Below are 26,171 nucleotides of genomic sequence, written 5' to 3'. Positions count from 1 at the left end.
TTTTAGCATTAACCAGTCTCACCGCAAACATCTTGAAACGACACTGCAGTCAAAAAGAGGCTAAAAAAACACAGAATAAATAATAGCTCAACCCAAAGTAGTACCATAGAAAAGTATGAACATAATGGTTTGTTTTTTTTCACATAAACTCTGTAAAAATAATTGTATTTATAGAGGACCGTCATGCTGAGATGACCCCATTCGCTTCTCAGTATGGAGGTTCTAGCCAGTAGGAGAGATACTTGCTCTGATTTCTATCACCAGTGAAAAGGTTTAAATTTTAAAAAAGATGAACAGCGCCATCTATGGGTACACAGAGGGTACTACGATATTTCGTTCTCTAGTATTCTACAAGGCCATATATTAAAGAGACACCATCATGGTTTTTTTTAATGTTCTATTAATTTAAAAATATAGTAATGTCTTGTTCTAAATGTTAAAAGATGACTAGTTAAAGTTATGGACCCTGCGTGTGCAATTCCATTGTCTCTCTACAGCAGTTTTGGACAGCAGATTTTCCCCCTGCTCTTCTCTATTTGGATTTTTAGGAGTACAGGTCCACATAATCTCCCAAAGAGCCTTGCACAGACACAGGCCAGATAATACTAATAAGCAACTTACTATTTTGCAGCAGAGATTAGATCAATCAAAGTGAAAACAGAGAATGTGGAAGAAGATGGGTATGATGTAAGGAGAGTCTATTAATCCGATAGCCCAACGCCTGTGGAACGTTAGCAGTGAGGAACAAACCATGGCACTCACCAATTCCAATAAAGTTTAGCAACATTAAAACCCCAGTTTTCCATGCCTCTTGCATGCTTCATCAAGGCAAAAAGCATAATTGGTCCTGGGCCTGAAACTAGCTTGGTGTGTAAATCATCTATTGATGACTTGCCTAGAAGACCATTTTAGCAACAAAAAGAATAGATACAAAAATCCAAAAATTGTAGGATCATCTTTCCTGTTCCACAACTGTATGATGGGTAAAACATGGTAGATTGGAATCTTCTGCCACCTGTTGGACACAAGGAATACTACGGAAGTGACGTTTAGCAAAACATTGAGGTAGAAATACCCTCCTTAAAAAAAAAAAGGCAAAAGCAAAAAACAGAAATTTGGGTGTGTTTGTCAATGCCTCTCCGCTCTTAAGGTCATACTTGCCAAGTCTCTTGGTATGTCCAGGAGACTCCCAAAATCCGGGTCGGTCTCCCGGGAGAGCAGGCAAGTCTCCCTCATCCAGCAAATACCTGACCAAAATAATGCGATTCCCGGTGAATCGCGTCAATTTGGCCCCGCATCAAATCAAAGTGGGGGGCAGGGCAAAAATTACGTGATTGACCTCGCCTCACCTACTCCATCTAGTCACGCCCCTTATCCGGGATCTCCCGGACTTCAGTGCCTAAAAGTAGGCAAGTAAGGTCCATTTTGTAAAAATATACCCTTATTTCTATTTGTTTGCTAGACACACTTTATTTTATAATAGTGTATAGAATGCATACGCCTGGATTCGCAGCAGGAAAGGTCAACACTAGATGCTCTCTAGCAGAGTGCGTCTCTAGAAAATGATTCAAAATTGGATCGAGGTTATATTTGAAAAAACAGATCCCTATTTTGCATATATAACCCAACTGAAATATCCTTTCAGTCAAACATCTGGCAGGATTAAAATTACACCCTGCAATTAATGCAGCTGTTGCGCTCTACAAAGTCTTCTGTTTCTGAGACTCCTAAGAGGTTATTTATTTCGTTCCTTGGCTACTGCTGCAGTTTACAAGCTTTGAGGCAAGACTAAGTAGGTCAGAGTGAGCGAAGCTCTCTACATGGGAAGGATCAAGAAGAGAGATGTATTTAATCTTGGAGATTAACCCTACTTTCCCCAGGAGTAGGTGAGGAAATAGAAAAAAAATACTGCAGTATGCAAACAACTTAACTTTTGTTAAGGAACCGACGAGTTGCCTGGGTTTACAAGTTTGGAATCGCCAAAATCACCAAGGTTTCCTATAGGATAGAGTGACAGAGCCACACATAGACATAATGCTGGTGACATGTTCAAGCTGAGAAGGCCCCAGGCTGATGGGAGATGTTGGTAGACTGCTCTGATGAGCTGTGACGGAGACCTGAAGCCTCAACTGCTGCCAACAGGGCATTCAGCTATACACAGCAGAGTACAGCACTTAGTTCAATCCTGGGTCATATTACAGCATGCAATTCATTTAGCACCAAATTCACTTGTAGACATATTAAGGAGCTGTATGAACAATAAGGGTCTCCAATGCCAATCCAGGAAAGCTGGCACCTTATGAAGTGTCGCTACACAATAGTGGTAAGCATTCATAACGCTGGCAATATTGGAGTTAAAAAGTTGGTTATCAAGTGTCCTGCTAAAAACATCCGTGACTTACTTCCTCCATGACAAATGGACACAAGTTCGACCTCGTTTAGGCCCCCTGGTATCTTCGGGAGAGCCGGGACTCTCTGTCCACCTCTGCCCTGACTCACGATTCGAGCCCTGAGCTGCCTCGGGATCCTCCGGCCTGGACGTTCTACATCTTCCACCCAGGGAACGAAATGTGCCATGTCTATTTGTTACTCATGCTGAGGTGTATCGGCCTTGTACGGACCGGCATTTATTTCTAATATGCAAATGTAATTTTCATTCACTTCGTACCCATCCACCTACCACCAACAACGCCGTCCCCGCTGATTCCCTGTCAGACGGGGAACGGACGTCTGATCTCCCCGTCGGCTGCCGCAGGACTTCCGGATAGCGCGCGCATGCGCCCTGGTCTCACTTCCGTTGCTAGGCAACACGACGCTACTCCTGTTCCCGCTGCCTCCTCCGCTCTCCACCAATCAAATCAGTCTGGATCCTATTTAAACCTGCCTCTGGAGCCATTAGGGTGCCAGAGTATCAGGTTCACACCCAGTGTTCCTGGCTTCCCTATTTCCTCCATACTCCTGAGTATTCTGATTCCTGATTACCTGTTGTGACCCCGGCTTGGCGACCATTCTACTCTTCTGTGTGACCCCTTCTGTACTGTGACTTCGGCTTGGCGACTATTCCTTTGGATTACCCTTTTGTACCCGATATTCCTGACTGCTGTGACCCGGAACCGTCTGACCTCTCTACGCTGCGTGCTCTCTGCTGCGAAGTCCAAACCTCCTTGCGGGGGTCCCTGGTGAACACCAGGGGTAGGTTAGACTCCGCGCCTGCTTGACCAGTGGCACCAATACCGGTTAGTGTCATATTATCTTCAGCCTCATAGGCCTACAGCGTGACACTCCCCCTATGTATACAGAAAAGTTGAAAGGGAACTACGTAGATGTTTGTATGCCAATGCTCAATGTTTACGGTTTCCCATGTCCCTTTTCAAAGTAAAGAGTTAAAAAATTTATATATATATATATATATATATATATATATATATATATATATATATACACACACACACACACATATATATATACATATACACACATATATACACATATATACACATACATATATATACACACACACACACACACACACACACGCATCTCCATGTATTTCTTCTTACTAGCGATATCCTGCAATAATTTAAGTTGTGTGACAGAGAAAGGGTTAAACGAACAAAAAGGACAAAATGGTAAAACACTGGTTGGCAGCAGTGATCGGCCCTGTTTAAACCCCACCATATAAAATACCACAGCAGTGTTATCCTGACAGCATGTCCCTGCTGACCAAATGATCTCACTGCAAACTAGCTCATAAAAAACAGCCTCAGCCCACTGGAAAGTATTATGGAGATCAGGCGTCAAGGCTGGCAGTCGATTAGTTTAACAGGGGCCGACTAGAGACAGGTATTGAACAGGCTGGAGAGCAAAGCCCATCATAAAATCTATTATTCATTCTGTGTAAAATCATTTAATAACAGCTTTGTGCATCCTCAAAGATTAATGGCAGGCTGCAAAGCAGTTCATTAAGTCACTCTCAGGCTATAAAGTGCGGTAATATAAAACCATGCTGGGTTTCCTTTAAATTCTACACATTTTAATCTCTCCTGCTACTTCTTGTTGATAAAACGGACATTATTATGAAAAAATATGTTTATTTTTTTAAATAAAAGATGTTCTAGTTTTTCTTTCCTAAAAATATTCAGTATTCTGTAGAGAGAACTGTATTTCTGTATATGTTTTATTTATTACTGTTAGGTGGAAATAGCATGCCCCATATTTTTAAAAATGAAATCTCATTCATAGACGCCAAAGGAAAAATGCATTGAGCAGCTAAACCATTGGAAATCACTGAATACTTGATGGATGAGAAGCACATTTTGAACTAGACATCTGGTAGGGGCGTAACTGTAGCTTACTGGGCCCCACAGCAAAATTGTCAAGGGCCCCCTGGAAACACACCAGCGGTAGTCATGGAGGAGACGTACAAACAAGGCGTTCATCTCATTTCAGATTCACCAAGTGGAAAAGAAAAGTCAGTAATTAGTGGGTCTCAAAATGCAGGAGAAACGTAACTAATTAAGCGTACATATGCAAACACTTGCCGGCTTATGAAAAATACAGACTGAACCATATGCTGTAATTATTTCCTGCATACAAAGCAAGGAGTGTCCCTGTGTAGTTGTCCATAGATACAGAATAAGAACATACTGTATACAAAGAACAACATTCACCACAAGAAGTGGTGCTGGGCAGTTGTCAAAACACAAAGAATAAGAATAGATTCCAAGAATTGCATCCAAAGTGTCCTAAAATCTGAGTTTTGACTCTCTCTCACACTAATATATATATATATATATATATATATATATATATATATATATATATATATATATATATTTATTTTGTTATCCACACATAGACACACACATATATACATACAGACATATCTCTGTGAGCACTGACATACACATGGACAACAGTGGACATACATAGCTATGCCCAGCTAAATTTATGATCTTCTACGTCAAGCTGGACAAAGCCATGTCTCGCCAGTGCCAGCCTCCTACACTACCTTGACACTCCCACTACTTCTTTAGTGGAAAGGGAGAACTAATGTAGAGGGCAGGGCCTGTCAGTGGAGAGGCGGAGTTATGCCTAGACAGTCATTTAAAAAATTGGTGCAACATTTTGGAGGGTTCTCCAGGAAAATTACAGAGGGCTGGGTGGGAATGCTCTGCTCTATCAGCCCGTAAAAAAAACACTGCAGCCAAAACTGGCGACCAAAGACGCAAAAATGTTGAACTGGTAAAACTGTGTAAAGGTATGGACAGAGGGCCAGATAGTCGCCCTACACAGCAGATTCGCAAAAGCCCCATGACGAGCAGCCCAGGATGCCCCCACCACGCCATGAGAACCCGAGGCACAGCACGATCCATACTCATCATCATCATTTATTTATATAGCGCCACTAATTCCGCAGCGCTGTACAGAGAACTCACTCACATCAGTCCCTGCCCCATTGGAGCTTACAGTCTAAATTCCCTAACATACACACAGACAGACAGACAGACAGAGAGAGGCACACACAGACTAGGGTCAATTTGTTAGCAGCCAATTAACCTACCAGTATGTTTTTTGGTATATACAAATCGCTTAATCATAGACCTAATCCAACAATAGTTTGCTTGGTGGCTGGCCACCCTCCATTAAAAGAATCGTAAAGTACAAAAAGAGCTAGTCCTCCGACAAGCAGAAGTCCTTTCCACATAAACCTTCAAGGCGCTGACAACATACAGACCAACAGAAGGCGGCGGCCCAGAAGGAGACACCCCTTCCCGAAAGGCCAGAACCACTATCTCCTGGTTTATATGGAAACCTGAGAACACCTTTGGTAAAAAGGAAGGCACGGTCCCGAGAACCGTCCTATCCTCATGAAACACCAAATAAGGAACTTTACAGTACAAGGCCTCTCGTTCTGAAACTCTTCGTGCAGAAGCAATGGGCAACAAAAATACCACTTTCCACGTCAAAAATCTGAGGTCAGTTGCCTTCAGAGGTTCAAATGGAGGCTGCTGAAGGACATCCAGGACCAGGTTCAAATCCCACGGAGCCAACGGAGGAACATGGGTAGGCTGAACATGCAGCACCCCTGAAGAAAAGTACGAACATCAAGCAGGGAAGCCAATCGGCTTTGGAAGAAAAATAGAAAGTGCCGAAACCTGAACCTTCAGGGAACTTAATCTAAGGCCCGTTTCTAACCCATTCTAAGGAGAAGCTTGAAAACTAGATAAGTTGAAAGATGCAGGGTTAGAACACTTCCTCTCACACCATTGTACATAAATCTTCCACACCCTGTTGTAGATTTTGGCTGACACCGGCTTCCGAGCCCTCATTAGGGTATCTACTACCCTAGGGGAGAAGCCCCTTGATTTCCAGAGGTTGGCCTCAACAGCCACACCGTTAAAGCCAATCGAGGTAAGTCCGGATGATAAAAAGGTCCTTGATTGAGAAGATCGGTTCTGAGTGGAAGGGCCCAACCTGGTCCTTCTGCCATAAGCAAGAGGTTTGCGAACCAAACCAGTCTCGGCCAATTCGGCGCCACTAGAATCACCGGATGACAACCCCATCCTTACTTACTGAAGCACCCGCGGAATCATTGGAATTGGAGGAAAAAGATATCCTAGGAGGACTGCATGCCTGCTTTAGATAATCCGCTCCCCAGTTGTCTACACCTGGAATGAAAACTGCAGATATCTCTGGGACCCAGGTCTCCGCCCAAGATAGGGTCTGTTCTGCCATCTGCACTTCTTGTTCCTCCTTGACAATTTACATACGCCAACACCGTAGCGTTGTTGGACTGTAGACGAACTGGCTTTCCTTGAAGGAAGGATCATGCTCCCTGAAGAGCTAGCAACATGGCTCATAATTTGAGAATGTTGATCAATAGGAGGGCCACCATGTCGGTCTAGAGCCCCTGCAGACAGAGATGGAGAACCACCGCTCCCCAGCCTCGCAGACAGACATCCATAGTCACTAGGAGCAAGTGTCACGGGGCAAAGGAACTGCCCACCAGCAGATAATCCTGTGAGAACCACCAACCCAGTGAATTGCGAGTCCTTCTGGAGAGGTGAATCGGTTGTGACTCCAGATGGAGGAGATCCTGACCACTGGCTCAAAAGATCCCACTGGAAAGCATGTGAGTGGAACCGACCGTAGGGAAGGGTCTCGAATGCAGACACCATCAACCCCAGAACCCGCAAGCCCAGCCTCATGGAAGGACGCGGATGATCTGAACAGAGCGAACCTGAAGGACCATGTCCATCAAAAAGTACCAAGAACACCATCCTTTGGGAGGGTTCAAGTTGAGATTTTGGATAAATGATTATCCACCCGTGCTGTTCCAGAAACCGAAGGGATAGAGCAAGATGTTGAGACAGGAGCGGACCAGAGGAAGCCTTGATGAGTAAATTCATCCAGGTATGGAACTACATTTACTCCCTGAGCACGTAAACCGCCATAGCTGCCACAATCTTCGTAAATACTCTGGGTGCGGTGGAAAGACAGAAGGGAAGTACCCAAAATTGAAAATGAGAACTCCCTACAGTGAAACGAAGCAGGGACTGATGTCCCTCCCAAATAGGGAGGTGAAGGTAAGCGTCCCAGATGTCTATAGACACCAGAAACTGCAGGGGTTCCAACCCGTTGATCACGGAGCAAAACGATTCCATACGAAATTTGGTCACACGAAGATGAAGGTTGAGACTCTTGAGGCTCAGTATCGGCCAAAACGAATCGTCCCGTTTGGGAACCAAAAACAGGTTTAAGTAAAAACCACTGCCTTTCTGATCGTCCAGAACCTGGCAAATGACATCCGCGGAAAGAAGGAAAGAAGGGATGTGACTGATTGGAGCAACGCCCTTCTCTTGATCAAATTCCAGGGCAATGGAGCCTGGAAGAATCGTTGAGGAGCACGACCCATGATGTTTATGAAATGACCTCTGGATATAATTCCCAAGACCAAAAACATCCCTGATGGACGCCACCCACTGATCTTTGAACAACTGAACGCGACCCTCACCCCCGCAGCCGCGAGGAGAGGGGGAATCCCTTCATGCGAAGGTCTGAGGTCTTGGTAGATGGACGTTTCTTAGAATAGGAACCTTTTCCTTTCTGAGATTGTCCCAAGTGCAAGTGGTCTGCCTCTAATTGAAGAATGCCCCCTTGAGGCCGTGTTACCATGAAAGGACTTCCAAAATTACCCAAACCGAGGAATCCAAGGCTTAGGAGTGTTCACTGGCAGAAAAGTGCTTTTACCTCCGGTAGTCGGATTTTTATTATTATTATTAATTTTTATTTATAAGGCGCCACAAGGCATCCGCAGCGCCGTACAGGGACAAACAAATTACAATACAATGGGAGACAGCACAGTACAGTAAACAGTAAGCACAGTAACTCAGTAAGCTCAATGCACAGCTAGAGACGGCGGGGAAGGGGGAGGGAGGATCCGCAAACGACGGGGCCCAAGAAGGAGGGCACGGAAGACAGGGAGACCCCCAGGGGGGAGGAGGGAGCGAGAGTGGACATGGGGTGGAGGACCCTTGAGGAGGAGGGCTAAGTAGCTGGAGAGCAGAGTTAAAAGTGGTGGAAACAGGAGGAGAGATGGCCCTGCTCAGAGGAGCGTACAATCTAAGGGGAGGGGTGGACAGACAGAGAGACGCAGGGGAGAGAGGGAGAGTAGGGGGACGGAGGCAGAAGATAAGGTAGGAAGTTAAGTGGGAGACAGAAAGGCTTTAAGAAAAAAGTGGGTTTTTAGGGCCCGTTTGAAACTGGACAGATTAGGGGAAGTTCTGATGGAGGGAGTGAGCTTGTTCCAGTGGAGGGGAATTGATCATGTTATCTAGCTCTGGACCGAATAGGACCGATCCTGAAAAAGGTAAAGCCTCTAAGGATTTTTTGGACTCCCCATCGGCATCTCAGGAACAAAGCCAAAGCGTTCTCCTAGCTGCCACCACAGAAGAAACGGTAGCCGCATTCTGGGCTGCCTCAAAAACATAGGCAGAAGCTTCCTTTAAGTGAAGAGCCAAGGAAAGCAACTTCGAATCCTGCAGACCGCAGCTAATTGGTCGGCCCAAGACTCCATTGCTCTGGCCACCTATGCGGTCTAGAACAGGGGTCTAAAAGTTGTGCCGGCTGACCTGATATTCTTCCATCCAGTCAAGAGTTTGAGGCAACGCCATCACCAAATCCTGAATTCCCTGGAAGCGTCATCCCAGTCACATAAATGCATAGAATCCAAATCCTTCCCTAATTCGCCTTCCTCTCCAGATGAACCTTCACAGTCTGAAGGTAACAAAGGATGAGAAACGCGGGAACGTTTGGCCTTAGATGACAATGTGCTGAAGAGTCTAAATACCTGTTCAGGCGGTCAAAATGCTTTCCCAAATTGAATGACCACGCAGCTTCAGGCTGAGTGACTTGAGATGGAAAAGGTAGGGCCTGTGGTATGTCATCTGAAGTCCCAGAATTGACGTCCTCCACAGAAGCAGCCGAAGAATCGCCAGTATTACATTCATAGAAGCGGTAGTAGTCTCTGCCTGTCGATTGATAAGCTGGGTGAGCATAGAAACAGACTGCACCAATAAGGAAAACCACACTGGCTCCTCCACCATTTTGGAACGGCCACACCGGGTGTGCACGCCCTGGTCCCGCTCTTCACACTGCGCACACAGCCCCCTGGTGCCACCCTCACCTTCGCAGAACATTTAGAGCAAGAATAAAACTTAATGCGGGCACTCTTCCCCTTATCAGACATAGATACAAATTCCTCCAATACCACCTCCTTTCTATTTTTTTTTATTTTTTTTTTTAAGAAATAGAAAGGTAATACAGTACTCTGATTTCAGTCAAACACACAGTAATAAAAGTCTCAATTACTAGTCCAAAACAGCAAGATAGAATAACACTGTAATACTAGTCCTAACTACAGACAGAGGGCCCGAGTCATTAAGGAAAGTAGGGCAAAAAAAGAAGTGGATGTTCTCAGGGACAAACCATGTTAATCAATGCAAGGGGTGCAAATTAGTTTATTATTTTGCACATCAGTTAAATACTGGCTGTTTTTTCATCTAGCACACAAATACGTAATAGCTTTATTTGTACATTGAAATTTAAAGTTGATCTAGGACATGCCCTACCCCAACTATAAATCTGTCCCCACATTTTACATTTACCTCCCCCTCCAATGCAACATGGTTTTGCCCAGATACAAAATAACTCTTTATATGTGCTTTACTCTCCTTAATGACTCAGGCCCAGAGTCTGGTATAAGTACCCTCTATGCAGAGGACTAAACAGTAGCTCTGAAACGGACAAAATAATGCCAATATATCCCCTATGGGGTAATTAGCTGACACTAAGAGGAACTGTGAAGAGAAGCTAGCAGCAGTAGAACTCTCTGTGGTGCCCCTGAAGTCCGACTGCGTGGAGAGGAAAAGGCGCAGATATCTCCAGCTCCAGAGCATACCACTGACAGCCGGAGAATCTCACACTCACTCCCCGCTGTCCAATGGTTCACACACCCAGGGAAGAGCCTCCATCAACACAGGCTGCCGCACTGCATTGTGTCCTGCATCATTGCCCACTCAGAACAGTCTTCTCCGGCTCTGAGATCCAAGCCCCCCTCTGCCTCAGCGGGGGACTTGGTATCTCCCAACATGGCAGGTCCTCAGATGAAGGATGGCGCTCTCTGCCCGTGGCAGCGCCGGATCCTTCGGGACAGTGCAGTGACAGTCGCATATTATCTAAACAATCCTAAAGAAGCGATCTCTTGACCCTTTTGTCTTCAAACTACTGGAGCTACTTATGTACAGCCACCTATCACACTTCCTCTCCTCACTCCCTTCTCAACTCTCTGCAATTTGGCTCCTATCCTGAACATTCCACCAAGACTGCTCTCACAAAAGTGATCAAGGGTCTACTTACTGTAAAGTTTAAGCTGGGTACACACTATGCAATCTTACTTGAGATGCGATTTTACCAACAACTGAAAGTCCAGATGAGCATGCAGAGTCATGCACACATACTTTCACAATTTACCTTCAGATCTGTGATCTTCATCTCTCATAATCATCTGCTGAAAAGATTGTGACCCTGTACACACTCTACAGATATCTGCCTACACTGCTGGTTTTGAGTGCGTGTACACTGCCAAATACGCACCACATCGTACCATTGTTAGTTATGATTTTTAGGAAGTTTAGAAAACCAATCAATTGATACAATGTGCTGTGGAACGATAAAACATGATCGTTGGATCGTACACACACTTGCAATATCTGGCCAAACCTTCGTTTATTGTGTGATCTGCACGATCATTGCAGTAGTGTGTATCCAGCATATATATATATATGTTATATGTAGGGAATTTATACTGTAAGCTTCAATGGGTAAGGACTGATGTGAGCGAGTTTTCTGTACAGCGCTGCGGAATCAGTGGCGTTATATAAATAAATGGTGATGATGATGTTCTGTTTCCCCCACTGTCCAGAACTACAAAGCACTGTGGCACCTCACAAATCAATGACAACAATAGTAAGGTAAACAAACATAGTAATTCGGTGGCATACTGACAAAAAAAGCCATGGTCGGTATAGTAACAATAAGAGTGACTAGTGTTGCAGGGCCCCAGGGCCACCGCTGCAACCCCGGTATGCTATGCGGACCACATGCAGCTTGTCCTTTTTCAAGGTTTTCAACTGTGGAAACACCAGCTTGGCAAGTTTAACAGTCAGTTGAGGTTCTATATCACAGGAACTCTCTGAGATATCATCACTACAAAGATGACAATTTAGATGTAGAAAAATCTCCACTATCTCCGTATGTCTGCGGGGCCCCAGACACAGACTGTGCACAACATGATACTATACTGTACAACACGTATTCAGAAACCAATATAAGCAGGGTAATGAAAAATATTTTAACGATTCACCAATAGGGGGCTACATCCATACCAAATAGTGTGCTGAGTTTCCCATACAGTCACCTCTGCATGAATGCGAGATCTGGGAGCTGCATGTCAACACTAGCTCTGGTGTCTCTGGTGGGTGTCACTGTTAATATGTAAGGGAGAAACGGTGGGTCCCAGTAAAGTAGTGCCCTACCCAGACAGTATCAATGCTGGGCCCTATAGCGGCCACATTCTATGCCCATAGATACGTCACTAAAAATATACAAGCCTATTAAGCTTGCCACATAAGCCAAGGTATTCCAAGTGATATTGGACAATTGGTTGATATGGTCTGAATAGGACAGTTAGCGGTACGTGTCCGCAGTAATCTGCAGCCAAACTGGAAGTGGGCAACTGACAGCATTGATAGATCTCATCAGCATTAGCCACTGCTGGGTTCCTGGGGCTGCTGTTGTCTCACTAGCCTGGCATTTTTGCAAAAGCAGTGACCACATAAGAACTGCAGATGGCAATAACGTAATGGATAAATATAAACACAATTGGCGGCTATTTTTTATATAGCCCCCAACTGTGTGATATACTGCGTCAAGTCGTAATGTTCTACCGATTTCAATAGACGTTTAAAAAGAACCTGAATCTGGAAAGTAACGGGACATGGATGGTATAAATCAGTACATTCAGCACCTGCAATAAAGAAATCTTTCAAATAACCAAGGTAATTGATATTGTTCATCAGAATGGTACGTTCTACATCACAACACTTCACTGAAGAAGTGATTGTACATTTCAGAGGGAGAATCTCCCCACAGATGTCCTAGTTTGTGTTTAACGTTTCATCTGACAAGTAGTCCTCATTTGTGGAACAGACAGTGGTCACAGGACAGAGAGCCGTGCTGTGATTGGCTGATGAAGAACTCACCCTGAGCCAGCTGCTGCACTGATTTTTGAAGGGATGGGGCTCACTTCCACATGGTCATTCCCCTGCTGTTTGATAAATTCTTTGGCTTCCTTGGACGAAGAATCCACTTCTTTGGTCACCCTGATGAGAAAGAGGACATGGTTGCTGTAATCTGAGGAATATAGTTTGCTCAGGGTAGAAGTCAACAGTACCTTAAGGTTTTCTTAAATCTAAACATGTTTTTGGATTTCAACAAAACCCAGTCTGAAAAACCTAAACCTCTTTGTCCTGTGGTTCAGAGCGAATTATTAGTAGTTCCCTACTGCAGCCAGGATGTGGGGTCCAAGGCTCAGCTGACAGACTCTAAACCCACACCAACCAAGAGAATCAAGCTATAGACTGTATACAACGGGAGCCAAGTCACCCCTGACTTGTCAAATATACAGAGAAGCATTAACTATTTCCATTTCCAACCGTAGCATTTGTAGCTCTCTGGATTCAAGCTCCCATACTATATTAATGTTATTTCTTTGCAGGTTTTTCCTTAATTCTTGCCATTACAATTTGTGATTTGCTTAGTAAATCACATCAAATGTTTGGGAATAACAGATGGATGATGTGCATAAGCTGCATTATATTAAGCATGTAGCACAAATAAGCACTGGTATGCCATTAACTGTATAGAGAGCTGGATGAGTTTAAGTATAGTAAACTCCTTCCTTTAGAGTCTTTACAGTAAGACCATCGCTGTTCAAATGAACCAGTTATTTAATATTTAGAATATTAGCTTAAATGTCAACTGAAATGTCAGCCTCATGCGTAAGCATGGGGGTGGGGGAAGTAATTAGTTGCTGGATCAGCTATCCAGCATGTAAGCTGGAGGATAAAGAGACTACAAGTAAATATCTATGGATATGCTCATATATGACGTTAAGTGCAGAATTCTACATGACAGTCCACAAGAGGTTTGTAAAAAAGGAAAACACTGATGGAGATTTTCCTCCCCCCTCTCATCACACATCCCACATATCTTACAGCAGGGCCAAAACACTGCTGAATATGACAGAATTTTCCAGTAGCAAATTGCACACACAGCAGGTCTATTATTCCTTTTAAAACTAGCAGTGACTTTACTGGCAGCGCCCTGTGTGCTAATCAGCCAATCTGTTGTTAGAGGGACTTTGACCTCAGAAAAGAAAAATGTAAAAATGCAGAGAAGAAAATGTAAAAATACGTATTTATGTGTATTTGTATAACAACCTTTCTCTGGGCAACAGTGCTCACAGCAAGCCCCTTACGCTCAATATGCAGACTCCTGTCACCCCCATCCTCCTACCCTCTGATATAATGTAGGTTTAGATTTTGGAAGATAGAAGTTTGGGTGGGAGATTCGCGCATATGAGCAGAAGGTCCTATCTACAAAAAGCAGAACAATGGTGGTGCTTCCAATGGGCTGTTAAGCTGCCGTACAAATGAATTTATTTACAAGTCTAATAATTAAACCATATTTGGAAGCCTAATAAAGGACTAGTGTCCATTTAATAGGTGTTGTACACTTTTGAACATACTCTTCTTTATCTAGCCTCCACTTGTGTAGATCATGGGTGGTCCTCCCCAGAGAGCTCCTCTCTTACCTGACGCGCTGAACAAGTGCATTGCCGGCCACCCATAGCTCTACAATAGACTAATATTCCAGCTACATGTGTCACAGCTTCTGGTAGGTAGTTTTGGGGGTGATGACCCCCCCGTATTTGGAATACATAATGGGAAAACTAAATTAAGAAGGGAATGTCCCAAAGTGGACAGTGAGACTTAAAAGTCAATCACAAACACTCTGCCCTGTTATTGCTGATCTTTAGTTGGCAACCAATCAGATTATTCAAAAAATACTTTATGTTTATAGATTATTATTGGGATTCCAGAAATAACTTTTGCAGGAGTTTCTGTGCATCTCAGTAGCAGTATTCAGGTTTGTATCTTTTAACAATGTATTCCTAGGGTCTCATTGAGAATTAACACCAGCTAAATTGTGGAATCCCACCAAACGACACAATCTCACGTGACATCTCCAAGTTGTCTGCAGCCTGTTTGTATCAGCTAGTTTAACATCCTACCTACAAAGGACTAACAGCTGCTGAGAAGACAACTTAAAATGGGGTTTGAAGTGGGAGGGGGTTGGTATGATCCGTTACCCAGAGTAACCAAAATAAAATAACAGGTGCAAAATAAGCCTCTGATTCTGCCCCTTCACATTCATTCTCTCAATCTGCTTCTTACCCAATAGATATTACGCTTAACATCAGTGGTCTAAAGCCAACATTATCATTATCTATAAACAATAGGTGTGTTTCTGACATTAGCCACAATGTACTGTAATACATTATATATTTCATTCATCTTGTGGCAGATAACAGAAAAGCAGAACATATAACCATTTAGAAGGTCCATGGCCACCAAAGTGTGTGAGAAGCAACCATTAGACACTGTTGCTGGTTTTCACGTACGAAGAGAGCTTGGAAATGATTGTTTGTTTATTTTCCTAGTGTATCGCGTCATTGGTGAGTCTGGGGAATACCTCAGGGAAAAATACGTTCTCCGCTCTGCGGGAGGCCAATCTTCACTGACTTCATCGGCTGGTAAATGGGACAAGAGCCCCTCCACTGAAGACAACTCCCAAATGCAGGAGGTGGAAATTAAGGCAGGCAGAATACAGCTCAGATTAGTTAGAGGCCCAGAGGAACTACGTCGATGCCAGGATAGTCTGATTTTTACCATACATATTCCTAAAACAGGCCCCTTGTTAGCCAGCAAGTCTAGAAGCAAGGCAGCTGTAAATGGAACGCTTTGAAAATCAGCTTTCATTCTCACTGCCTGTGTTACTGCACCACCTAATGGACATTCAAAATCGCACACTGGGCAAAGATAAAACACTACTTATGCTACAAAAGTATAACAATATATATTGAATGTAACATAAAATGGGAATCTGTGCAGTGATCAATGATTACAAAGGATTAGGCGATTGTACTACTAAGTGGTGAGAGCTGTGTGTAACATGGGAATAATGTTTTCTTAACATGCACCAGACCAGGCAGTTCTACAACTCCCAATGCTTTGAAGGCATTCTTCAAATGGCAATTTTATTAAAGACAAAAGCCAGTGGGCTTGGCCTTTATTAAACGTGCTGTTTTAAAAAATTATTTCAAAGCGCCGGGAATCTGTGGTTCCTTATAGTAAATATACCCCATAGACTGTGATGTAGTCAGAATGAGTTTCCACGTGTGGATGTACTTTTGTCATCCCCTCTGTAAAACCATCCCGTCAGCAGCACTGAGCAAGCTTCACGCATATGGAGCATGGCAGTATTCTCAATTCTGACCCCTCTAGCCGATGGTTTCCTATGGAACCACATCATGTCTGTTGCAATGGAGACCACAACTAGTAATTAAATGGTGTAAGGGGGGGGGGGGCAGCAGGGAGAACTACTTGCTTAATATACACATTTGCGGAGGGCAGAGGAATGAATAAGAACGTGGTGCACTTTAGCTTTCAGCGAACAAAGTTTATGATTTTGCAATAAAAAACTAAACGTGAAACAAACATCTATTAGCATACACTATAACAGAGAGGACACCAATATGAGAACCTCAGCTCCTTTACTAACTAAAAATATACAAATTATACATCGTTTAAGAAGAATAGCAGGCAAATTACCAAAAACTGTCAAAGTGCCCCTTTCCTCCAAACTAATGCAACTGTCTATGGCAAGAGGAGCGAGACACCATTTTTCGTTAGCTGCCATTCCTCTACAAACGCTAAAGTGTCAAGAGCCATCTTTATTTTACACAAGTAGAATATACCATGAACAAGTTGAACCACTCACATTTGCATCCAATTAAAGTGGTAAAAAGCAAGTTTTAATAAATAAGGTAAGAGTGATATGTATACTGCAGAAAATAGTGTGCAACATTACTACATAACTTTGACTGAACACAGTAGTAAGGTAGAAAAGTGATTGAACTTTCCGGTCAGTTTCCCAACCTTATTGCTTCACCATTACACTGCAGAAATAGATGTGTGCACAGATCATTAGGCTGATGTATGACTAGAATACACTAGGGGCTAGATTTACTAAGCTGCGGGTTTAAAAAAGTGGGGATGTTGCCTATAGCAACCAAACAGATTCTAGCTGTCATTTTGTAGAATGTACTAAATAAATGAAAGCTAGAATCTGATTGGTTGCTATAGGCAACATCTCCACTTTTTTAAACCCGCAGCTTAGTAAATCTAGCCCTAGAACTTGATTGAAAGGAAACCATTCTTAAAGTGTCACAGCATTCTGGGCATAATGAAACAATAACCTTCCAGCTACACCGCTTTCCATCTAAAGACAACTTTAATTGACTGGCCTGTCCCCATGTAACTTTTACAGAGCACATTATTTTAGCTCCTGACTCCTGTCTATGCTGGTCAGCTATATATATCAGACGTTTCTTATCTTTTTTTTTTTTTTTTTAACCATTTCATTACCATTGCCCTGGGATATGGCCTGGCTTGTCCATGCTCAGTGTGTGTCTAGAATCTTATGCACAGAGTGTCACAATAATGACTTTTTCAGAAGCTGCCACTGCCCTATATTGGCGCCACTAATCTGGGAGGCGCGGAGTCTAACGCACCCCCAGTATACACCAGGGACCCCCGCAAGGAGGTATGTGCTTGGCTGCGTGAGGTGCGCAGGTCGCGGTTCTCCCAGTTGGTAATCAGGGCAGTAGGGAGACAGGAATGGTCGTGCGGTCCGAGTCAAAAAGCCAAACGTTGATGCAGTACAAAGGGGTGATCCAAGCGGAGTGGTCAGAGGCAAGCCGAGAGCCAAATCGTTAGGAAAAGAGTGGTCAGAAATGAAGCCAAAGGGATTGGTGGCATGCATTCCCGGCGGTCAGATGCACTTGACCGCCAATAATCAGACTGGGGAAGCGTCCCATTGCCTAGCAACAGGACGCGGGTCTACTGCGCATGCAGCGACAACCCGAAAAGTCCGACCCGTTGCTAGGCAACGGGATGCGAGCCGGGCAGAGAGGCAGGCGTCCGTCCCCGCCACGTAGGTGCAGTGCGGGGACGGCGCCTGACACAGAGCAGTTCTGTGTTGTATACAAGGCCAACAAAAATAAAACTACTCTGCCTTATATGGCTAAAAAGCAGTACAAGGAAACTAAAAAGGAAAAGCAATAAAATTAACCTGCAGGAGAGCACGTAAATGAGAGCCAGACATGCTCCTGACTTAAAATGTAACTGATTTTATAGATAGCTTTGTAGAATATTGTGTTACTTACTGGACTTCTTCACCAGCGAAATCAAACACTTTAGTTATGGTCACTTTTTTGGACTCCTGCCTGGACTCTGTGTCTCGCTTTGAAGGTACGGGGGAATCCTTGGGTTTTTCCGGCTGTGTCTAAGCGAGAAGAGAAACAGCAGTAATTATAAGATGTGTGAAGATTCTGTTATGTATGTGACCAAAGACAGCCGTATAACTGTAACTCATAGTAATACACGAGGTCTGGAGTCATAGTATTATTAATCATATTTTTATTTATTTATTTTTTTAAACACAGTTTAGGATTTGGTATAACATTCAGTCAAATTATTAGGCAATGGGATTTGACTTTCAAACCCTAAAATTATTTATTCAGTGCACAGAAATATAATTAAACACAGCTACATAACATAAATAAGTTAAAATAAGGTAGAATGCAAGACAAAAATACATGACTGATATCAAATTCAAATGGCAAAAGGTGTCTGTAGGAACACAAGAGCCTGGCAATGATAACTTAGGTAGTTATATTAAATGTAGCACAGTATATATGCACGCTGATGAGTACATAGACAGTGTTGTAAAGAAACAGCAAGAGGCAGGACAGAGACTGCATAACATGTTGCCTATGCTACGAAGCCAAATGGGTATATTTACTAAACTGCGGGTTTGAAGAAGTGGATATATTGCCTAAAGCAACCAATCAGATTCTAGATGTCATTTATTTAGTGCATTCTACAACATGACAGCTAGAATCTGATTGGTTGCTATAGGCAACATCTCCACTTTTTCAAACCCACAGTTCAGGAAATATATCCCAATTCTTGTGTCAAAAGGCATTAGACAACAATGAAATAAAAACAGTGCTACAGACGATAGGCAACCAAATGCGCTTCAAGGGCCGTACATTACCCTTAATCTCAGTAAGAAGTTAAAACAATACATTTAATCGAAGAAAGACATTCGTCTGTAATAACAAATCAGCAGACATTATAACAACTGTTATATACTATAACAAACAAATCTAAAAATAAAGCAGGAAGGAGCCGGGGTTGCAGGTGAAGGTTTAGAGGGTGGAATACGGCCCTAGGGCCACGTGTTGCATCACTGCTATAAACAAACAAAAAAAAAAAATCAATGCTGTCAACTGGACTTCACAACTTAGAGACCACAAACCAATCAAGCATGTTTGCAGGTTGAAAAGGGAAAAAATTGAACCAGAGTTACAAGACCCATAGGGGAAAAGACCGGGGGCTAGATTTACTAAAATGCGAGTTTGGAAAAGTGGAGATGTTGCTGATAGCAACCAATCAGATTCTAGCTTTCATTTATTTAGTGCATTCTACAATATGACAGCTAGAATCTGATTGGTTGCTATAGGCAACATCTCCACTTTAGTAAATATACCCCCCAGACGTATGTAAAGCAGGCCTGGACACACCCCTCGAAAGGTTAATTGCCAGGACCAAACATTAGCAACCAGCAATTTTGTGAGCAAGCCACGTACCAAAAGAAAAAAACGTGGAGCCATGCATATTAGCAGGTATGGCTATGACAAATACATTCATTGCTCAACATGATGTGAACATGACTTAAAATGAACAGCAGGCTATTATTTATAGGTTACAAAGCTTCAAAAGCCAACGTATTATACCATCCTAGTACCCCTCCCCTCCAACATGGTCTATTCCACCCACTACAAAATGTTATGTTCCCAAACGTCACACTTCTCTTCCTATTACATGTACATAGACTGATTTAACTGGTGTTATTAAACATTAATTGCTGCAATAAAAGAAGAGATGGGAAATTCAGGAGTAGACTTGGTACCAGGTGATGTACCAGGCTTGTGTTAACCAGCACACACAACCTTTCATGTGTGCTACATGAAAAACAGTCAGTATTTAACTTATGTGCAAAACAGAATACTAATTTGCACCCCTTGCATTGTAACATGGTTTTGTCCAGGAGACTTAAATTAAGAAGTTTCTTATTTAAGTTCCTTAATGAATCAGGCCCATTGTGTCCACCAGCATACATCACATACCAGCACTGTGGAAAACCTACATATTTCAGGTTCATTTTAGCCTCTTCAACTATCATTTTTTTTTTTACATGAATTTTTTTTTTATTTTTTTATACTTTTTATTTCAAATTAAAATCTGTGTAGAAGTAATAATGTACTATACTAGAAAATAAAGATATTCTATGTCACCTTGGAGTCATGTGACCTGGATAAAGGCTGTAGCTGTGTGCCTTTATATGGTCACAGAACTCCAAGATGACTTCTAATATCCTTCTAATGTACAAGAGGTTATACATTTTTCCCAATAATATCCGCAGCAGATCACACCTCCACAGCTCATAATGGGAGTTCTTGCCCACAGCATGCATCTTCTACTGCCTAAGAGAACTACATGTGTTAGGGTTTGGGATGCTTGCCAAGCAGACAAGAATTAAATGCAGAGACAATACCTGGTCATTCTGTGCACTAGGTGCAGGAGTGCGGAGTTTAGTTTGTTGTCCAACATCAGAAAGAAAACTTGACCAGAGGGAATCTTCTCTCTTTTTTCTTGCCTCTTCCAGCTTTTGTTTCTTCTCCTCATTAAACCCCCCTGCGTCTTCCTCCTCCGAAATATCAACTGTGTCCACGTTTTTCGCTGCACATCCGTCAGAATTTAGGCTTAGCACACCTTTCTTCCGTTTTCTTAAGAGAGAACAGGAACAGGAATGTTGTCAAATGCACTTAACATATAGCAATCGTAGATAATTGCAGAATATGTATTCTTAAGACAATTGTGAATTGTCTTATAAAAAGAAAAATATGTTTTAATAGTGTTAGTTTCATAGTTGCAGAGCCCAGTTTATACATTTAAACGGGAATCTCTTTCCATGACAAAGTCTGTACCAACTGTTCAATGATCAACAAGAGTGGACAAACTGCAAATGTTAAGATTAGCAAAATTGTGAAATCCTGCAGTCTTTCCACTGTAAACTTTTAGAATGTTAACTATGTTCAGATACAAAATATTCAAAGAAATGTTATGCTGGGTTATTGCTCCAGATAAAATACTATGGTCGTTTTGGGGTTAGCAAGGAAAGGTTGGCCTCATTTTAATAGGAACTGAAGGAACTTCGGTGGGTTTTAAAAAAAAAATTTTTCTGTGTCCCGGATCAACAAAGTGAAGTACAGGCCTAGATTGGATTTTTCAACCTAAACGCTATTGGGCTTATTTAAGAAAAAAATACATGTAGCAACTAGACCTTGTTTATCGTTAATTTGACTAACAAGATCGGTTGCTGTGAGTTAACAGTGGATCACCTTTGTGGGTCCTATGGTAACATGTAACTGAACAAGAAAACTGATGGAGAAAAATAAAGATATAATGTACTGGCCTGACATATAATACTAGAACTGCACCCGTTTTAAAATAAATAAATAATAAAAAAGTTGTGATGTGTTAACCCTTAATCATATGATGCCATCACCCCAGCCTTTTATACTGTCACCAAGAATACAAATTTCCCACACAGCCAGGGATAATGTACAACAATCACTAGATCGGAATGGGCAATGCTTTAACCCTACAGTGCCTACAACCCCAATACTTGTGCACACTGCAAACCAACTGAGGAAGATCACCCAGAAAACGCCAACAGAATGTATTACAGGTATCATGGTCCAAATATATTCTTTAAATCTATGATTACCTAAATAATGGTGATTCTGACATCATATATAACGAATATATGACAGAGTCTAAACCAGGCTTATGCAATGTATGCGCTGCTCTCTAGCTATTGTGGAACTAAAAGTCCCAGCATGCCCTGGAGCCAATAAGAGATGGAGAGCCACAGGCTGTCTGGGTCTGCTGTGAACAATATTGAATATGACACCTGGACAAAATGGAATTGTTTTTCTTCTTCTCAGTTTTCCGTGACACTTTGTCTTCTCCATCCTCTTGTTCATCGTCATCTTCCTTCACCAGCTCATTCACGTCATCTTCACTGTATTCTCCGCCTATGGTACAAAACAAAACCACTCGTCAGGCATTATCAGATTTATTTTATTAATGGCTCATTTGCAAGAAAGTTTCTTCTTTACAACATGACTTCCCACCCGTGTTCTCTCACACAGATGAATGCTTATTTTATTTGATCATCATCATCGCCATTTATTTATATAGCACCACTGATTCCGCAGCGCTGTACAGAGAACTCATTCACATCATATCACGGAGGTTTATTTAATATCACGGAGTGCTGTGCTCCAAAGGAGAAACTAAGTCCCCAAAAATATGGCAAACCTTTCATTGAATATTACATGTTAAACTTGGTCTGTCAACTACGCACAGAGGAGGCAGCCATTATTGTTACAGTTCCTATTCAATAGGAAAATACTGTCAGTGCCAATGTGTCTTGGAAAGCAGCATAGAAAATAAAAAAAGTGTCTGAAAAAAAAATGAATATGCAATTTTATCTGTATTCATATACCTCTTATGAAATCCCATCCACTTGGTCTATAGGTAACAAAATAACGACTTATTGGTTCATTTCAATCAAATACAGACTACGTGCACCTCAAAGCCTGGTAAGGGCATCCATATGAGATGATCATCATCATCATTTATTTATATAGCGCCACTAATTCTGCAGCTCTGTACAGAGAAATCATTCACATCAGTCCCTGCCCAATTGGAGCTTACAGTCTAAATTTCCTAACATACACACTCAGACAGACAGAGACAGAGACAGAGAGACTAGGGTCAATTTGATAGCAGCCCAATTAACCTAGTAGTATATTTTTGAAGTGTGGGAGGAAACCGGAGCACCCGGAGGAAACCCACGCAAACACGGGGAGAACATACAAACTCCACACAGGTAAGGCCATGGCCGGGAATTGATCTCATGACCCCAGTGCTGTGAGGCAGAAGTGCTAACCACTTCGCCAACCGTGCTACCATAGATGATCTACTAAAGTACATAAATAGTAGATTAAACAACAACAATGGGAAGATGTGACTGAATGAACACCTATATAAAATGTTTCACAAAAGCTAGGCGCCAGAAGTCATATTCATAGGCGCATTTGCCAACCGAATAAAATGCAAATATTAAATCCCCAATATGTGATAAACACATCTCATCTACCTACAAATTGTTACTATATGTTATATATGAAATGGCAGTTTGTCACCACACACACATTTTTAGATGACTTATCCGTGTTATACAAGTCAAGTTTTTTTTCCACAGCCTTTGAATTTCACTTTTTTTAGTTACATTTTAGTAAACATTGTGGAAAAAATATAAAATCTATGTGCATCTGCATAGTACCAGTAATAACACTTCAACAGTCAATGTAAAAACCCTGACAATAACATGGTAAAATTGATAAGAGAACATTTCAGATTTAGAACTGGGAGTAAAGCTGGGTACACACTACAGAAATTTCAACCAACTTTTTATGCCGATAGATTTTACATGCGATCGATGGTCCGATCGCTCGGTCCATGGACTGCATACACACTAGCCTTGTTTAGGACGATAAAGGGAAGAGCGCACGTCACTTTAGCGACTTTTTACAGCCATGTTGTCGCGAGCAATGACTGTAATTTCGCACTCACTGTTGTGGATCGGTAGGAAGTTTATACACACTACACAGCGGAAACGAGATTGGAACGAAAATATTAAACGGTACGACCAACCAAATGAGGCGACAATCGGCCATTTGGGCAGACTTTCGACCATCGTGTCACAACACACACTGACCTGACTTTTGAACGAGCGGTCGTATGTCGGCAGACTGAGCAGATTATTGGATGAAAACTGTGTAGTGTGTGTACCTTGCTTTAGTTAGTGGTATCAATGTCCTCATGTGTGTAACAGACAAATCACATGTAACCCTATCAGCATCCCTAGTGAGTATCTGTGTCTCAGAGGATGTTGTGATCAGAGGTAGGGTGGCCCTCCAGCTGCTGTGGCGAGACATGCTGGGACTTGTAGTTCCACAACTGCTGGAGAGACAAAACATGCATACGCCTGGCTATGACTGTGGTCCCAATAAACAGGATCATCAAACGTCACCATGACATCTACAGTGTTACCATCCATTGCGATGGACATACCTGACGGGACATAGTCTTCATCCTCCGAGGAAGAGTAATCCTCGGAATCGCAGTCAGACATTGCTGTACAATGTATGTAACACCGCACACCCGGTAACCGTGATGGACTGCTGTGACCTCCTACACTGCGCAAGCCCGTAACCCAGATTTCCGGATTGCGCATGCGTGCTACAACCCACCTGCTCGGGCCGCGCATGCGTGCTACGACCCAGCTGCTCGGGGGAAGCGCATGCGTGCTACAGCCCAGCTGATCGGGCCGCGCATGCGTGCTACAATGGTCTTACATTACAGCGCATGTGCAGGTATAGGATCCGGCGCAGACGCAGTTAAAGTACACAAATTTTAGCGCATGCGTATAATAACTGAGGGAATTTAAATGCCTTAACGATTTGACACAGGATAGTATTGTGCGTGATGTGCATATATAAAGCTGCCGAGCAGCTAAGTGTCTCTGAAGATTATTTTCAAGTGTATGGTACAACGAGAGAAAGGTTATTTTACTATTGCTAAGCCTCAGTTTATTAAAAATTCTTCTGATGTAACGAAGACACCTTTGTAGGGACAATGTATTAGTAAAACTAATGTACTCCACGTTTTCTGAATTGTTTGAGCAGATATCCCTATCGAGCAGGCCTGGTCAACCAAGTGTTGGGAAACCACAAGTCCCAGAATGCCCTACCAGCTATAAGCTGACTATGTACTGACAAATCATAATAGAGCTTGTAGTTTCACGGGGGAGAAGTGTCTTCCTTAATTATAAAAGTTGGCATTTTTTTGTGCAGTACTGTGTCCAGGCTACGCGTAAAAGTGGGCTTGGCATGCTGATTGGACAACTGGGCTGCGACGCATCCTCTAGAAACCAATCCTGTGCCTTGTAGGCAGTAACAGGCCTAGCTGGTAATGTAGAGCAATGTTTTGAAGTTAGATGAAGTTGTTGGTAGTGTTGCTTGATTTTGTGTATTCCAGCCAGATCCAGCCACTTTACAAACTGGACATGTTTGTTTTTTTAACTAAGTAGACCCAAAGTTATTCAGTTTTGCCAATTTTGAGAAACAATGATCATCTGGCGGCCAAATCCAGGTGCCACTTCTCCCTGCTTATCCTCCTGGACCTGTCGTGGCCTTTGACACTGTGGATCACCCTCTCCTATTGCACATGCTTCACTCCATTGGCCTTTCAGACACTGTGATCTTGTAGTTCACATCCTACCTCTCCAACCACTCTATCTCTGTTTCTACCTCTGGTTCCTCCTCCATCCCATCCATCTTTCCCGTAGGAGTTCCTTAGGGTTCTGTCCTTTGCCTTCTGCTTTTTTTCTCTGTACAACTCCTGGGTGAACTCATCAGTTCTTTTGGCCTCCAGTATAACCTCTATGCCGATGACATCCAATCACTGTGATACAAGCAATTGGGAGGGTAGAAGACAAGAACCAGTTAGACCAGTGTTTCTCAACTCCAGTCCTCAGGACCCACTAACAGTGCAGGATTGCCAGATGTCCAGTGGAATAATTATACCACCTGCTACACTGTGTCAGTCAGTAATGAATACATTTGTGCTCCAGCAAGGAGATATGGAAAACATGTACTGCTAGGGGGTCCTGAGGACTGGAGTTGAGAAACACTGTGTTAGACCAATAATAAATATACAACTATTGGCTGTCTGGCCCCAGCATCTTAATAATGAGATCCATTTAATTACTATTTAGCTTTTTTTTCAGTAAGGGGAAGGCAGAGGAGTAGACGCTCTTCCAGGGTCAGCTGCAGTAGTCCAATCTGGACTCCAACCATATGTAGAAAGAAAGAACAAGGTGGCCAATGAGCAGATATTTAACTGCCGAGTTAGAGAATACATTCTAAGTTTGTAGTCATTAGATCCATACTGTTATTTATGGTACATTTGCATCCATACAGAGTGGCCACATTATTCACG

At 42.7% G+C, this 26,171-nt stretch overlaps 1 protein-coding gene across 1 annotated transcript in view; it reads right to left on the bottom strand.

The window, feature by feature from the left end:
- CFDP1 (craniofacial development protein 1) overlaps positions 1 to 24,417 on the bottom strand; it is a 30,249-nt gene extending 5,832 nt beyond the window's left edge. The window contains exons 1-5 of the mRNA XM_075188883.1: positions 24,243 to 24,417; positions 22,012 to 22,135; positions 20,590 to 20,821; positions 18,134 to 18,252; positions 12,825 to 12,944 (exon numbers count right to left, since the gene is read on the bottom strand). Of these exons, the coding sequence (XP_075044984.1) occupies positions 12,825 to 12,944; positions 18,134 to 18,252; positions 20,590 to 20,821; positions 22,012 to 22,135; positions 24,243 to 24,405 (758 nt within the window). The 5' untranslated portion in view covers positions 24,406 to 24,417. The remainder of the gene's footprint in view (positions 1 to 12,824; positions 12,945 to 18,133; positions 18,253 to 20,589; positions 20,822 to 22,011; positions 22,136 to 24,242) is intronic.
- Between the last annotated feature and the right edge of the window lie 1,754 nt (positions 24,418 to 26,171).

Source organism: Mixophyes fleayi, chromosome 10, assembly GCF_038048845.1.
Source record: "Mixophyes fleayi isolate aMixFle1 chromosome 10, aMixFle1.hap1, whole genome shotgun sequence".
In the NCBI taxonomy this organism is placed as follows: Eukaryota; Metazoa; Chordata; class Amphibia; order Anura; family Limnodynastidae; genus Mixophyes; species Mixophyes fleayi.
The sequence above is the reverse complement of the archived record's forward strand: the minus strand, read 5'-3'. Positions and strand labels throughout refer to the sequence as shown.